Below are 17,041 nucleotides of genomic sequence, written 5' to 3' on the forward strand. Positions count from 1 at the left end.
GTGCCTCTCCCCGCGTTCCCTTTAGGTAACCGCTGTGCCGCGGCTCCTGTGCGCGCCGGGGAGCGGGAGGCAGGGAGGCAGCCTGGGAAGCGCTGGCTCCGCCAGTGGGCGTTTTCCGGCGGCCGGGGCTGGTACTGGAAGCGGCACTGCAGTGATTTTATCTGCCTCTTTGCAGACGAGCACGCACATACGGGGCAATATTTGCCTCGCTCGAAGAAAATACAGGTTGTTGCCGTTTTCTTGCTTTGAATGCGAGGTGGGAGCATGAGGAAAAGCGGACTTTAAAAGGGGATCGGAACCGCTCGGCGGTCAGTAGCGCCCTGTCCCCTCCGGCCTAAAGGGGGAACGGAAATGTGAGGATTTTGTGAGGGCGGGGAGCCGGGGTGCGGAGGAAGCACTGCCCGGGGGGTGCTGGAGGGAACGCAGGACCGAACCGCGGTCGCCCCTTCTTCGGCTCCGTCCTTTTTCGGCTTCCCCTTTCGCTTTACTCCGGTCTCTCTCCTAGACGTCCTGCCTTAAACTACCGCGAAAGGGAGGGAAGAGCGGAAGCATGTCCAACCCGGAGAAGCGGATCTTATCCCGCCCCTCGGCCCCCCTGGCTGCAGCACCCGGGGAAAAGCCCGGCTCCGGCAGCCGCCCGCTCCACTCCCATGGCCAGAGCGGCGGAGGTGGAGGCAGCGGCGGTTCTCCTCCTCCTCCCCCCGCTCCTGGAGGCGGCTCGGCTGCCTGCAGCTCTCTCTCTCTCCTCTTAACAACCACCACCAGCAGCAGGAGCCGCGCTGCAGGGACAGCCTCCTCCGCCGCCTCCGCCAGCATCGTCCCCAGAGCGGCAGCGGCTCCTTTCCTCGCTTCAGTCCCCTCCTTTTCCTCCGCTTCTCCATCTTCTTTTTACTTCTTGCCGCCGCCTCCTCGTTTCCCCTCCTCGTCTTCCTTTAACCTCACAAGTCTCCAAGGGAGGGAAGGAGGAGGAGAGGCAGCGAGAGCGGCAGGAGGAGGAGGAGGAAGAGATGTTGGCGGAGCAGCAGCAGCAGCAGCTCACTTGATCGCCCATCCAGGCGGCAGCGGCAGGAGGAGACTCTTCTTTTCTTCCTCCATCCAGGGCTTGCTGCTCCGTTCCGCAGCCGGCGGCCCCCGGCAGCACCACTCCCGGCTCCTCCTCTCGCCAGCCGCCTCTCTCCCGTGGTCCTGCAATTCCCTCGGTGCTGCAGCAGCAGCAGCCCGCGGCGACGGGATCCGAGGAGGCGACGGCCCCGGCGGGAGCAGGACTCCTAGGCGGCAGCAGCGGCAGAGAGACGCCTTCTTCTCCTTCTCGTCTCCCTTGCTCCTAGGGCCAGACATGGAAGATGGATCTAATTCTGCAAGCTGCTTTAGGAGGTTTACGGACTGTTTCTTGAACACAAGTAGGTACTGGAGCGCTGCGCCCAGCGGCGGGTCGCGCGTGTGTCGGCGGGAGGCGAAGAGCCGTGCCCGAGGCTGGGTGCATGCCTTGGGGAAGGGGCATTTCTTTGTGAGTGGGGGGGAGGCGAAGACACAAAGGGGCCGTATACGTGGGGCGTGCGTGGACGCATGGAGGAGCGGCCGGGTGTGTATTGAGGATGCACGGACAAAGGGGATGCTCGGTGTAACCGAGTGCTCTTTGTGGGAGCTGGCTGTTAACGCTTCGGGGATTTCGGCATCCTTTCGAGATCAGACAACTCCACGTATATGTGTCAGGCTTCTACGTGGTGCATGCTTAATTTGCTCAGGAACGATACGTAGGGGAATGGAGACTACCCCCCGCCCCCCCCGCTACTTACTTGAAGTAGCAATAAGGAAGCATTACGGTATCGACAGCTGACAGAAAAGCGGCGGCGGAGGACCGAAAAGGGTGTAACGTATCGCTCCTTTCGGCATCCCCTGTTAGATCCGCCACACGCGTGCAAATCCCGTGTTTCTGATCCGGCTTTGGTGCCGGGTGCCTCCTTCCCTTGCCCGTGGCTCATCGCAAGGCGGGCGAGGAGCCGGAGAGGAAACATGTGCTCCTTGCTTGGGGGGGCTGGCGCTGTAACGGGGACAGGGACCGGCTGCCGGGGAGGGCGGAATAAAGGGGGCATTGAGGTGCTCCGTAGCGGGCGCTCCGCAGCGAGCCGCTGCCGGCCGAACCCTGGCCGGTTCCCACCGAGACCAGCGGCGGGGGAAGGGCGCGGGGCCGCGCTCGGCCCGTGCCGGGAGCCGGGAGCGGGCCAGGAGCAGCCGCTCGGCCTCTCGGCGCGGGGCTTGGCCAGTGGGCGGGGGAGCCCGGCGGTGCCGGGGGCCGCTGGCCGGCCCAGCCGCCGAGGTCTTGTGAGATGGGGCGGTGGGTTTCGCAGGGCAGAGGCTCCCCGTTCACAGGGATGCGGCCCGGCTCCCCCGCGGGTGTCTCGCCCCGATCCTGCCGCTGCCGCCTCCCCCGCTCCGAGGCGTTGCGCTGACACACCGCGCCCCGCCGGGCGGGCGCCCCCGGAGCCCCCGGGGCTTCGGGCTGAGACCTGCCGGGGCCGGGCTGCCCGTGCCGTCCCCCCAGCCCGCAACCCCCAGCGCCCCGCCGGGAGCCGTGCCGGGGTTCGGTTTGGTCATGGGGCTGATCAATTTCCAAGCGGAGCATGTATCAGGGCTGAAATACATTATTATTTTTTTTTTATTAGAAACTTTTTTTTTTCTGCTCGCCTAGTGTTTTGATGCTTTGGGTGTCTTCAGTCAGCTGTGGCTATTTCTTTGTTGGTTGTTTTTTAGGGTTTTTTGGGGTTTTTTTTGGTGACAGTTTCTTAAATCATAGCCTTAAGATGTTCCTTAAGTTTAGTAATAGCCTTAAGTTTACTTGCATTTTAATCTGATAGCTTACTTTTATTAGGTGGCTTTTTTGATACAGGCGAAGAGTACATAGTTGACACATGTATGTGTTTTTGGGGGGATGTGAGAATAACTGTAGAGATGTCAGCTGTAACCCCATTATGTGTCTTATTTCCTTTACAGCTAGCTGTCTTTAGCACAATAGCCTGCAAGCATTGTAGTATCGTAGTACTTTCTCTGTTCTATGGTAGAGGTGAATAAAGATGACTATATATTTAATGCACTGTCTTTTTGAAACTATATTCAATAGTTGATAATGTTACAGAGCCACATACTTGTTTAGTTTTGAGGCCTGAAGAGAATCCTAAACTCTTCCAGTTTTTGTTTTCTCTGTGTTTGAGAGCAGTAGGATGCTGTCGTGTGTGTGGTGCAACTCTGATGTTTTAACATAAATGTTTTTGGGACCAAGGGACCAAGTCAGGGAGTGTGTGTTGCATAGGGCAATTCTCTCCTATGCCTAGACCAAGAAAAAATGACATGGAAAACATCAGCTCTGTTCAAAACACCATTTTAAAAGCAATGGTGAATTCCAACTTGAGCTGTTTTATGAACACTTGAACAGAAGAAACCTGGTCATCACTGACTGTTCGTGACCCCTGACTGCAGATTTTCCTGCAGGCAGGAAAGGAGCAGAATGGTTCTTTCCCTTGTGAGTTTACTGACATCTAAGCCGACATGCAGCCTCTCTTGCTGTGGAGACACTTTTCTGTGCTCTGCAGCCTGCTATCATGAAACTTTCAGGAACCTAAATGACTGATATCTTTCTCCTTTTTTGAATGTGATTGAAACTGACCAATGGGCTCAAAAAGTATTGGTGAGGTCAGACGGACAGATATCCACGTGTGTGCTTATATACATATGCATACACTTCCCGAGTGATTGCATGTCTGATTTCCTTCGGAAACCAGGCTGAAAAAAAGGAGTGGAGGGAAGTCAAACAAGATGCTATTCAGTTCCAGTGTAGCTACTGCAAAGAGCACTTGTCCAACTGTTTGGAGTACTGTGCACAGTCCTGGTTACAGTGCAACCAGAAGGCTACTGTTGTTTTGAAGAGGATGAGATCATGTAGAACAGTGAAGACAGAGTGCTGTATCTCATAGCTTTTGTTTCTTGAATTGTATTTTAGTTTCTAAATCATACATATATATACACTGTTTGACTTTAAAGACAAAAAGTCTACATATTTTTACAGGGAAACAGGAGTTCTGTAGGGAAGAGAATTGACACGAGCTTTTTTGGAGGGGAGATTTAAGAGTGACTTAATAGAATCCTCAACACTGTAAAACAGTGAAATCATCAGAGATGCATTTCTCTGTCTCCTCTGAGCTCTTTTGACTTGCATGTTCCCCAGTCAGGATTTTTTTAGCAGGTTCTTGATATTATTAAAATGTTATGTTCTGCAATAATTTGCTTGTGCCATATCTGGCTATTTTTGTTTTTAAGATTCCTAATAAAGCACTGGACTGGGCTGCAGAAGCTTACATGAACTTTATGTGGTGTGTGTTGTTTTTCTTGACTGTTTAAAATCAATAACTTGGTGCATAGGATAGTCTTATGAGAAACTTTTAGTAGCTAACAGCCTGAATCAATTCTCCAGTGGAGTTCTACCATATTTAGGATACTGCAAGCTGCCAGGTATTTCAAGTTTCTGTGAAATATCTTACTTTCAGGGGAGCATCCCATGTTCCTTCTATACTCAAGGTCTCTTAAGCTGCATGGGTAGTATATTTTATCTGTGTCCTGTGAGTCTACTGACAGGTATGAGTATTTTACAGTATGGGAGCTTTCTGCTTGTCAGAGTATTATCGGTATATTAATATTTTATACAGTTACCTTTTATCTGACTTTTTTTTTTTTGTGATGCAGTAAGTTTATGCTGCACCTTCATGTGCCAGATGCTAAGACTTTCCGATTGAGTAGTACTCTAAGAAAGATTAGCTGTGGTAAGATCTGTAGTTGTGGAAGGAAATAGCAACTAAAGTTTAAATAAACTTAAAAATATTCCTGTTACCTGCGCTAATGGCAGAGTTAATCTTGGCTTGACATGTTTTTTCCTGCTCTGTGTATTCATTACTTGCAATCAGGGTTTTTGTAAGCCAAATGCTGATCTCCAGCATGAATCCCATGTGTAAAGGTAGATAGGGTTTGGTTTTACAGTTAAATACAGTTAAAACCCAGTAAAATTTAGATGCTAATGTAGAAAATGGAATTATCTCTGGTTTTCACTCCAGGGATTCTGGTTCTGCATTAATTGAAAGCAAAATCGTCACTAAAGGAGTGTATAGTTATGATAAGTGTTGTCATTCAGCGGCTCCCATCAGGACTGGTGTTTCGTAATACCACATTTTGCATTAATGTGCAGGAACACCATGTATCCTGGTCTGAAGCACTGCCTGCCCTTATATTTAGGGGGATAATGGACCAATACAATGGGCAGAGAGCAAGGAATGGCATGGAAAGGGAATGGAAACTGTCCATGCAAAGTCAGTTTACAGTGAAGAAGGGCTTGTTTGTCCGAGTCAAGTATTTTTATAACTGGCTGTCTATAGAGAATGCAGTCTACATTTGAAATAACTAATCCTCTGTCCCTTTGAGTCCTCAGCTCTGCAGCCCATGTTTGCCTGATGGCTTGGGGGTACCTAGTGCTCTTAGGCCTTGAGAGAGGAGGTAACGCCTTCACTGTTAACTCAGTAAGCTTGCTGCTTGTGTAAAATGGACTGTGGAAGGTGTGATTTTGCACAGTGGGATAGTGTAGGTGAGTTGGGAGATTTTTTCTTTTTGTTACTTGTGTGAGGAGGATGGCAGCTTCTTTAAAATTCTAATACAAGGCTGGCAGCTCCAATCATCCCATTCATGTCCTTCCTTTTGGTTGTGTTTAAGCCATACTCATCAGCTGGACATGGTAAAAACCTGAATGTGTAGAAATGAATTTTTATTTCAACATATACAAGACTTAGTGACTTGACTTTGAAACAGTCATGTAAACTTTCACTTCGACTGATAGTCTAGGGCACATGCTTGGCCTCCTTGCTTTTAAATCTTCTGTTGTACAGGCAGTACAACAGTATCAAAGTACATTTTTTTCAGTTTTAATATTTTGTGCTGTATTTTTACAAATAGGTTATACCTAAACATTCTCTCAATATTCTTAAGTCATGAATTTAATTTTAGATTTGGAAAATAAGAATGAGAGTCTGTGTGTGCATGGATTTATAACTTGGAAATGGCTTATGCAGCTTGTTGGTCGATGTTAACCTTATCCATCATTAAAATCCTATTTCAGTTTGGTGAGGCTAATATGAGCTTTTTTGTAATGCTACTTTTAAAAAGTATCTTAGTTTCAAGTCATATTTAATACTTTTAAAATACAGTGTTTTGTAGAATATTCTGATTTTTGCATTTTTGGCACTATTATATTCTAAAAGAAAGCTAAGATCATAAGTACAAAAATATATATAAAAAGGGCTGTTTGGGTTTTATTATTTTGTTTTTATACTCCCTCTGCTGGCTGTTTCAATTACAAGTGCCTGTACTTGTACTTTGTTACTAAATCTGCTCTTTACTGTTTTATCAGACGAGCAAAATACAAAGAAAAGCACCTGTAATTGTTAAATAAAGAAAAGCTATTTGCAGGAATTGAAAATCTGTCACCTGTTTCATGGAACAATGTTTTAATTTTTGTTATACCTTGTGTTGCTTTGAACTCTAAAAACAATTCAATCTTTTGGTGCATGGGCCACATCCTCACCAGCAAATATCACAGAAATGACAATCATATATTGTTCCAAAAGATTTAGTTATCTATTCCGTTTATTGTAACAATGCTATGCTTTGTTGTTATCATTGATGAGTTTGCTTACGTCTACATAATTAGCTACAAGAGTGCACTGAAAGTATCCTGCAGATGTAATGGATAATTTCTTGAGTTACTGGTTTTAGTACACTAGTACACACTAGTGTTCATCCAGAATATTTACAGCACTCAAAAATTACGATGTTTAGGAACATTCCTTTAAGAGATTACATACAAGGATTGCTGTATGTATTATTGAAATTAAACCATTGCATTCCACATGGGTATCAGTTATGGTTAAAATTGTTCAATATTTCTTGTTGATATTTCTGCCAAAGGTCCAGACTTTGCTGTGTTATGTGTCCTCACTTGTGCTGGTACTTGGCTTCCCACTGTCAGAGTTTGAAGAGTGCCACCTACTGATTGACAGCTCCTTGCAGTACTGCGTTCCTTTGCCATCTGAAGGCTCTCACAGCTCACTCAGCCTTGCTTATTTTGTGGGATGTGACAAGTTGATGTGGTTGAATGTGGCAACTGTGTTGAATCAAGTCTCAGCTTTGACCTCTTCTATTAAATGATGCTTATTCTTTCTTTCTAATTTTTATCAAGGTGAGGAAACAGGATTTTCATCCTGGGTGGTGGGCTTCCCCCACCCCCACGGCCCCTTTTTAAAAGCTTGTGAGAAAGTGGCATATTTATGTGGTTTCATCATCACTTCTTGTCAAGCTGTCATAATTAGTGTGGGAGGAACCAGCCTGGCTGATGTTTATAGAAGACTTTGGCTTCTGTAATGCCAGACAATGCATTGATGTGTTGTGCGCTTGAATGAGACAGTTCAAAAGGCAGGTAACAGTCTTGCAATCATAGCTTTATTAACAAATGAACATTCCAAAACGCTCATCCTGTGTTTGTTTTTGCAGGGGAGAAGTACAGTCTGGTTAACAAGTTCTAAATTTTTATGGTAAACTGATGAATTCATCTTTACTGTTGGTGCACACTGAGAGTACTTTATTTCAACTTACAAGTATGCTAATTAGATTCTTAGGGAAAAAAAAACCAACCACTTGGCAAGAGTATGAATTAGTTAAAATAAACCTTGTATCATTTACATATTTACAAGGAACTCCTTTATTTCAGTGTTCTTTTCATATGTCTTCTTCCCAGTGATTTATTGCAACAGGAAGCTCTCTTAACTCCCAGCTCCTAAACACCTTGGCTTAGGTGGCATTAAGAAGAAAAAAAATACTGTGTTTCCAAATTTCATGCTCTTTTGAAAAACACGTTGATAGCAAGCTTTAGTCTGGGTGAGGTTTTTAACAATAAAATGTCACATCATTAAGTGATGCCAAATCTTATGGCTTGATAGGACTAGAATTGGGGTTTCTGGAAGGCTTTCCAAAGTACTTCTGGCTCAAGAATAGCAAAAGAGAAGGCTTTTGGATGTTACTTGCTGCCTTTAGAGAACTCATACTCAGTTGAGTGGTTTCTAATTAAAATAATAATAAAAAACCTCAACATAGGACCAGCAGTAGTAATCTGACCTTCTTTGATGCTGGGACCCAAAGAAGAGACTGTCAGGATCTGAGACCAGTTAATCCACCTTCCATCTGGAAACTCTGAAGATTAAATGCTTTCATTAGCACTTATTGATCTGATTCCTTGTTTCTGCATTATCAACCAACTCCTGTGCAGCTGAGCTGTACATTTCTTAACAAAGTTTATTCAGCTGTTAATAATTCCAACATCCTTCCTCTTATCCTTCCACTTGCATCAAAAAGAAATCCCCTAATGTCAAGCCACTGATAGTTCCTTAAGGCAAGAAAACTTCTGCAATCAAAGTTCTAACAGCTTTGTACAGAAACCTCACATCTCTAATACTTCTGATCCATACATACCCCAAATAGCAGATATTTCTAGCTGCTCACAAGCATTGCCATGTTCACCTTAATAATACTGTTTACTTTGCTTCGCCCTGTAGGGAAATTGTGTAACTGGCAGGAAAGATGCCACTTTCCTTGCCCTAGATACTTCAGTAGCATTTCTGCAACACTGGGGTGTTCTGCTGGTTCAGAGTGTAGGATGTTTAGCCCGAATTACAGTGATTAAGTGTGCATCTTGTTTATTCTTTTATGGTTTTCCTCACTGCCTAATTTTTATTTCTGAATTGTATTTCTTCCGTAGTGTCTTATTCTATTTACATCTAAACTAGGTAAAGCTGCTACTCACTTCTAATGGTCTTCAACTTACTCTAAAACCCCCCAAACAAATAAAAACTAAAAAAATGGTTATGTGACTTAGTATTTCACTAATGATTCCCTCCCCCCCTCCAGCAGTTAGTTTAGCAGTTGGTTTATGATAACTCATTCTTTTACTTACACTGGTTTCTTGTGTTTATATTTTGATTTTCTTTCATGTATATACAGACACCTTGGCAACTTCTCCAGAGTGAATTCTTTCTTGGAACATAGCTCCGTTGATTGTGCTTTCTTTGCATGGCTTTCTCTTTCTTTCAGTTGTATCTATATTTTTGGCTTAATATTATTTCTTCCTTGTCCAACCATCAGCTTATTTTAGCTGATGTTTCCTTCTTGATGGGTGAATTGTGTTGATTTTATTTCTTTCTGCAGGGGTCTGTGTCTTACCTTGTTCTTTTTACAATGTTCTTATTTTTCCCAACTATTGTGATTGAGTGAAGGCACTACGCTGCTGTTACTCTTCTGCTGCTGTAGTTCACTTCAGCTGTATTGTCTAATTATTTTTGCTAAGACTAAATTTTGCATGTCAGTTTGAAAACTCTTGCTGTGTGTTCTGTGTTTGCAGTGACTCATTGTATTTCCTAATCTGCCACTGTCTGCCCAGCCCTAAGTGTGATGTCAGTAGAGGTTTTTTTCTTGCCCCCCCCCCTTTTTTTTTTTTTTAAGCAAACGTAGGACTGATGAAAGTTACTGTTTGATGTAACAGGAAACTGAACTCATCTGTTCTCAAAACAGGCACTGCCTTAGCCAGTATGCTCAGGTTTCATCACGCCAGGCTCCCTATCTCATGCTTGTGAGCAAAATGCTTTTGTGCTTCACTGTTCCTGTTTCTTCAGGCTTCAGTTTTCACCAGTAAAGGCTCCTGAGACAAATACCTTCAAGAAGCTCCTTTTTCATGAATCTTGAGTCTTAAATGTAGTTCTGTGGCCTTCAGTTCATGATTATGAATGCAAGAGGGTCTTGAGATTAGAGGTATCTTTTTGAGAAGTGCTTTCAAGAAGTCAGAGAGTGTGGGTGACCTGCAGTCTCTAATGTTTACAGAACAGTGCATTCCCCTTACAACTTCTGGCTTAGTAGAGAGGACAGGATCATCTGGCGTGTTATAGGAACTTTCATAGGCTGTTTGTGGGTAGGAATGTGCTTGTAGATTGCACATTTCTTTCAAACCTTTTTTGGACTTTCACTGGAACTATATGCAGGGCTTATACTTTTGAACAGAGCACAGAGAGGATGTGGGCTCGAGCTGTAGCCCTGTTCATTCTGCTGAATTTTTATTGTTCTCCTTGGTCCACCTTAGGCCAATGCCTAACTGCCTGCATGTGTGTTGGCAGAAAGCAAAGGGGGACTGTTCCCAAAAGGCAGAGGGAATAGTACCTGTCTCTTCTGACCTGGTGTAAGGAGAAGAGTTTAGCATTGTGAACACAAGCTGTGTCATGCCCCTTTACTTTGTGGCTAGAGAACAGGCTCTGAGCTGTCTTGTGTACCTGTATCGGGACGTAGCCCTATGGACAGCAGAGGAATCTATACCGTTTGTGGCACTAGGGCAGACCTTGCTTCTTCAGCCGAAGTTCTCCTAGTGAATGAACTACAGGTTCTACACAGTCCTGAATGAAAGATGGGTCGAGTGAATAAGGAATCATTGCTGGAGGACATGGCTTGCTGCAATCATTTATCTTGTCTGTCTTTATTTCCTCAACTTGCTGCTTTGGAAGGCTTCATAAAAGTTGTGGCTAAAATGTGTAAATGAATGTTCATAGGGTAACAAGAAGACATAAAGTTTGTGAGTTGGCAAGGATGAATGAAGTGTGAGTGGTGATATTGCGTATCTTATGTTACCAAAAAATGATGGAGGTTTATCCATCTGTGGCAGTGGTACTGAAGGGGTAGAAATCAGAAGCAGAAAAAGGAGAGTATTAGAATGGTAAGAGAAGTTTAACATTTTTATTGCTCAAAGGAATATGATTACAGGAGAAGGAAATGTTCATCCTTGTAGGGAAAGCTATTTATAAACTCTTGAGAGGTTTCTTTTGGAGTAGGTAAAAGACTTGATATGTAAATACCTCCCAGAAAATCATCAAATTTTGAAGAAATCTTTTCACTGAAGTGTAGGACCATGGGCTTTTTAAGTGTGAGGATTATTTTTCTTTTTAATGTCAAAAATGCTTGCTTTCTGCTTAACTAGAATTTTTTTTTTCTCTTTTTAGTAAAAACATAAACGGTCCTTGGTGAAACTTAAGTACTATGTGAACCTACTTACAGATAACCTTTTAATTTATTTCCTCACATGTAGTTTAATGTTATCTTCACCAATCAGCCAACAAGAGATTTGACAATCTCTTGTGTGTGCCAGCTGGCCATGTCTTTTACCATTATTTTACTAGGTCACTCTGAAAGTTTTACTGTTCTACCCTGTGTGTTTTTTCCTTCTTTCTTTTTTTTTTTTTTCTTCTTAAATCTTTATTTGTAGTTTAATAACATATCCATGCTGTTTCTGCTTTTTCTAACAGTTTTATTAAAGCATAAATCTGGCTATATGTAAAGTGCATGCCCCTTCTCTGTCTCTTAATGTGAATCACCTTGGATGGCTCTAGCAATGGATACATTGTGAGTATAGCTAACACCACTGTGGCTGGTTATTTTGCTGATGGGTGACCTGTTACTTGCTCATGACAAGCCTTGATTCTTGTTTACAAGATGATATTGCAGTTGTTACCTTATGATTTGACTGCAAAACTAGTTTTTTGTTTGTTTTTTTCATTCAGTTGTAGGTACCTTTTTAAAAAAAATATGTTGAACTACTTTCTTAGCACTTTGCAACATCTTGTTTTAACAACTTGTGTTTGAATTAAAGCAACTAGCCATTCTGCTGTGCCAAGAAATTATTTTTCTTAAGCACTTGTAAAAGGAGGTTTTTGCTTTTCTTGTTTGACAATTCTTTCGGTGTTTATGGAGCTGAAGGGAGGAATGGCCAGGAAGTTGAAATCTGCTATATATAACAAAATTGAAAAGAGAACGCAAGAACAGTTACATAGTTATATTGAGCAATATTGGAATATTGAAATTCTTTTGCTAAAACATAAATTGGTAAGACTTAAACTTTGTTTAATCACAGAAATACCCTGTGCTGAACTTCAGTTTGGAACTTAAAACAGAGTTCTCAAAGTGATTTGAAAGTCTGTATACAGACTTCTATATTGGCTTAAACTATGTAATTTTGGTAGGTTTTAGGCTTTTCAGAGGTGAGCTCTGGCAGGTCTACCAATGGCAGCTGAGATACCTAACCTATGCATCTCTACTCGAAGTCACTACCAGCTCAGCAGAGGTAGCAGAAGAAAGGCTGAAAGCACGTTGTCTGGCTTCCTAACCTGTGATGCATGCAGGCGTGAACGTCTACTATACTAATATACTGAGCTTTAAGCTGCTGTGATTTGATGAAGAGCTAAAAAAGTGACCTTGGGTCCTACTCGTGTGCTGGTAACCTTTAGAAGCAGGTTGCAAGAGGTTTTTAGGAGCAATGAGGACATAAACTGTTACACCCACTTGCTTTGTTCCCGTTTCTGTCTGTTAAAGCTGGAACATATCTGACCCCAAGGAAAGCTGTTTCAGGGAGCTGAGATAGTAGGTGCCTGTTGACTCTCTCTGGTGTAGGGTAAGTTTTCTGCTAGTTAGCTTCCTGAATATGTTCACCGTGGAGTCGGAGGATCACTGGTACTGATGGGAAAACAAGCCACGTCAGCGTGCTGCTGGGAGCTGATGAGAGGATAACCTTTTTCATCAGCAGCTCATCTTAGATCAGCGTGGTTGTGCTTGATGCAGTTACGCCATAGTTTTATGGTCACTTGAAGTTCACATAAACTAACCCTCCTGTTTGAAGAAATAGCCTAATGCTTCCTCCTTAAGGCTGCTCTTTACTATACATTTGTACTCCTCCTTTGTGTGGTCTTGTTTGTGTGGCCTCATGGTGGTCTTGATTGAGGAGCTGCTCTCAAACCAGACTAGGTTTAAAAAGGGAGAAGATGCATGCCTTAAAGGGTTCATAAACTTCTGAAAATGTTGGAAGTGCATGTTTAAAACCTGTTATTTAACGTGGAAATGTCCTTCAGAGATGGGGAAATAGCATGACTTACGTAATGTAGATTTTGCCATCTTGGAAGTCAGCTTTATGAAGGTCTCTACTTGCATGCTCGGTGGTTTTTGTTTTGGCATTTGTTTTTATTTCCCCACAGGACTTTTGCTTTGCTTGCCCAGTACTTTACTTAGCCCAGAATGTGCATGATGTTGATGACAGGAAGTGTTAGGTGGTATTTCTTTTTTTCTTAGCAGACCCTGATTCCTTCTAATTCTATAGTGAAGACCTTCCACAGAGCATGGAATTGCTGGTTACCTTATAGGCTTTTCTACTGGTGCTGGTTGCGTGAAAGTTTTGTGGACATGAAATAAATTGGTTTTGTACTATGGGGCAGTAATAGATGCTTGTCACTTACATGTTACTGAAGATTGCAAAAGGGATTAGACAGAAATACAAGAATATTCGCTAGTGTTGTGTATGTCAGTGATTGGAGATAACCTGAAATAATGATGGCCACCAGCCCTACCCCCGTAAGTGCTGGGTGAGCACAAACCAGTTCTCACAACAAACCTAGAGGTTTTCTAAACCAGGAGGTTGTCTAAAACTTAGACAACATGGACACCTCTGTCATCTTTCCAAGCAGTTAGGGAAACCATTTCAAATTAGATGAGCGACTACAAAGTAGAAAAATGGCAGAGCCACAATGAGGCTTCATGACCTGGCTTCTAATTGGGGTTCCCTCTGCCAGACAACATTGCTGTAATGATCCAGGGAGAATGTTGCCATAGCTTCCGGTGACTTAATTTGTTATGTTTATCTCTTTCTGTAAACAGCTCCCAGACACTGGGGATCCAGGAGTTTTGAATGAAAAACATAACGCTGCATTGTTCTCTTCAAGGCCAACAGTGAAACCAATTTAAATGTGGTTGTATTAAAACAGTGAAGTGAGGTGATGATTGGTTTTGATTAGGCCTACTTCTGCTGCTGCAACTTGTCCAAGATACATTTTTGTTGAGGGAAAAATTACTGTTTTTAGCAAACAATGTTAAATTCATTAAGAAATGGTAAGAACAATAAAAAAAAGCAGGTTTACCTCACCAGCATCAATAAGACTGAGGGGGAGAAAACAAGATGAAAGAGAAGATAGAAGATATCCTTCAGATGCTTCTAGACTGTATTTGCAATTTATAGTTTTTTGGGCACTTACCGTTTTCTGCCTCATTTATTGATCTTGAGCATTAGAACTTGCAGCTCTTTTACTTCACCTTTTAATATGATTTTGCTCTGAGTTTAAGAAGATAGGTTCTTCCTCCTATGTATTTACTACTGTGGTCTTGCCAGGGCTAGTGGTGCTGCAGTCAGTGCCATTGCTTTGAAGAGTGAAGTATTAAGCTGTACTGAGGGAGAACTGCAGTCTGGGAATGTGATTTTTTTGTAGATGTTTTCATAACTCAAACCTGCATCTTTACATCAGTTGGGAAAACTTTGTGAAACTATGTCAGAGCTCTTAAACTTCAGAGTAATTACTGTTTTTTTTGGGAGGACTATCAGTAAAGGGTGAAAATAAGGAGAAATAGATAAGCACATTTAAAATTGTACAATGACTGTAAAGTAATGTAACGTCAGTCTAGTTGATGGCTACTGATACCTTCCTATGTTGCTGTTCAGCATGCATACTGTTATTTACATGCAGAAGCATGGATGGCAATGACCTTCTGTCTTCTGCTGATGGACATTATGTGTGGTCCTTTACTTACTGTTTGGCTGTCAAAATCTGAATTTGAAGGTTTAGTCCTTCAGTTTTATCAGCTGATGCACAGATCAGTGAACCTTCTGAATTCAGGCTTGGGATTTATTTAGTTAGTTTTTAGCTGTTTATTTCTATGCCACACTTGTTTGGTAAAACACTGTTCTGGAAAAAAGTATCGCTGTGTATGAATTATTTTGGTAAAACACTGTAACACAAATACTGTCATCTTGCTACCATAATGCTTTGGGTTTTTTGTTTTTTTTTAACAATGCATAATTTGGGTACCACTTGAAGTGCTGCTCTCCTATTTTAAATGTCTTCATATTTTCAGCTACCTTGCTTGCATCATTTTTCTGCTGGAACACAGGTAATCTACTCAACTCTGTATCTGTGACGGAGCAATTAAAGTTAAGACAAAGACCAATAATCTCTAAACCCCAAGCAATTCAGTGGGCATTAGATGTGAAGTCTGGATGTTCCTGCTGCTTTTTCTTCTCTCCACCATTTCTTTCTGCCTAGCCTTCATGCTGTCTGGAACCTCTGCTATCTCATCAGGTGCACAAAACTTACTGTTCTCTTTTAACGGCCACTTATTCATGTCTCTGTGGTCTTCCTAGCTGCTGGTTTTTATGAACTCATCTGATACCTGTACTGTTTGGTCAAACTTGATTGCACTTAGTCATTGAAGTCAAAATGTATTTGTAGTGGCAAATTTTGGAGCTGAATAGCCAGTAAGACAATTGCATGTCTTGTTTCTTTCGACCTTCTGAAGATTTGTTGGCTTTTTGTTGTTGTTGCATCTTTATTAGTTCTCTGGTAGCATTGAATTTCTATTAATGATGGCTCTAATGTCTTTGGATTACTAATATTTTTAATGTTTTATGTACAAGGTGGAGATACATAGCTTGTGGAGGAGAAGTTAATGATGTTTTTTTCGGTAGCTTCTTTCTTCTCAAGTGTAATTTACCAAGGGACTCTGCAATTGAGTCATCATGATGGGAAGTACATCTCAACTGATGTAATGCATTTGTGTTTCCTTGAAACAGAACAAAATCACAGCTCTCCTCTGTTTAATGCAAGATTTGTCACTGATTTCAGTTGCCATATTTACTCCTATCATTTGATCCTTGTGTTGTAACAGGTTGTTCATGCTCTATGAATCCAATTTCCTGACATCAGTCCCTCAAAACAGTGTTTAACGTTTTTTATTCGTGAAGAGTATTTTTACAAGACATTTTGAAATATGTTGCAGCCAAATCTGATTTCAGCAAAATTTCTAGTCTCTTCCTCTGCAGACTATGCTAAACCAGGGAATCAACATAATTGATACAGTAAGAGGGGCTAGATGCATAAAGATGGATGAACTTGATAGATAACTTCTTCAAATAGATAAAAGTATTTATCTAATATGTATCAGTCCTGTCAGGAATATATTTTCTGATACAGATACATTGTTTCCTCTCAGTCTGTTTTGGAAACTAAAATGTATTAAGTTGAAACAGTATCATCTCGATCCTGTCTGCTGCAGAAGTGTATGTTTAAGCAAAATCACTTTGCTGCGTACACCATTTTAACTATTTTGTCTAAAAACTCATTTAATCTGAAGTAGGAACACATTGCATTTCATACCTTGCAGAAATGCTGTGTCTTTTTTCAAAGATTAAAGATTAAAATGTCCATTGACTACTTCTAAATACTGGAAAATAATGAGTGTCTTGACAATTTTTGACATGGCTTCTGTGTTGACTTCGGAAAAAGTAGGTTATGGCAATATATGGAAGAACATGAGATCTGTGTTATACAAGTGGTTGCTCTGAATGGTTGAGGTATCCAAATGTTTTTATCTGGTCACAGTTAGAATACAACACACAGAAATTTACCTTAGTGATAATTGGTAGAGTTCATAATTGTGTGTAACTGATTTGTGACCAGAAAATCTTCAAGAACACTCCAAAGGAAAGAGTTTTCCCTTAGTTATTCTTGTTTATCCTTAATTTTGGTGGGGATCATAGCAGTAGAGTAGAGGACAGGTTTGGTGCTTAGTAGCTTTACCTGATTATTGCTGTATTTAAGGCAATGGTAGTATAGGGGGCAGGAAGGCATGCAGCAAATTAAAAAAAAAGTAAAGCAAAAAAGTCCCTCCTGTGTACAGACACTTTGATCACAGAGGTGTTTTTAGAATTGAGCCAGACCTACATCATGGTGGTGTGATGTTGTTCTGTGGAACTTTTTAGGCACTTTACCAGTATGCAGGTATGGGAGCAAAAATGACTACTTGCAAAGGTTCCCCTTTTTCTTGGTCATAA

At 42.2% G+C, this 17,041-nt stretch overlaps 1 protein-coding gene across 1 annotated transcript in view; it reads left to right on the forward strand.

Annotated features, from left to right (window-relative positions):
- The first annotated feature begins 355 nt into the window (after positions 1 to 355).
- The window catches only part of PDE10A (phosphodiesterase 10A), a 194,757-nt gene continuing 178,071 nt past the window's right edge, over positions 356 to 17,041 (forward strand). The window contains exon 1 of the mRNA XM_040598856.1: positions 356 to 1,400. Within this exon, the coding sequence (XP_040454790.1) occupies positions 551 to 1,400 (850 nt within the window). The 5' untranslated portion in view covers positions 356 to 550. The remainder of the gene's footprint in view (positions 1,401 to 17,041) is intronic.

This window comes from Falco naumanni, chromosome 6 (assembly GCF_017639655.2).
Source record: "Falco naumanni isolate bFalNau1 chromosome 6, bFalNau1.pat, whole genome shotgun sequence".
NCBI classification, from domain to species: domain Eukaryota; kingdom Metazoa; phylum Chordata; class Aves; order Falconiformes; family Falconidae; genus Falco; species Falco naumanni.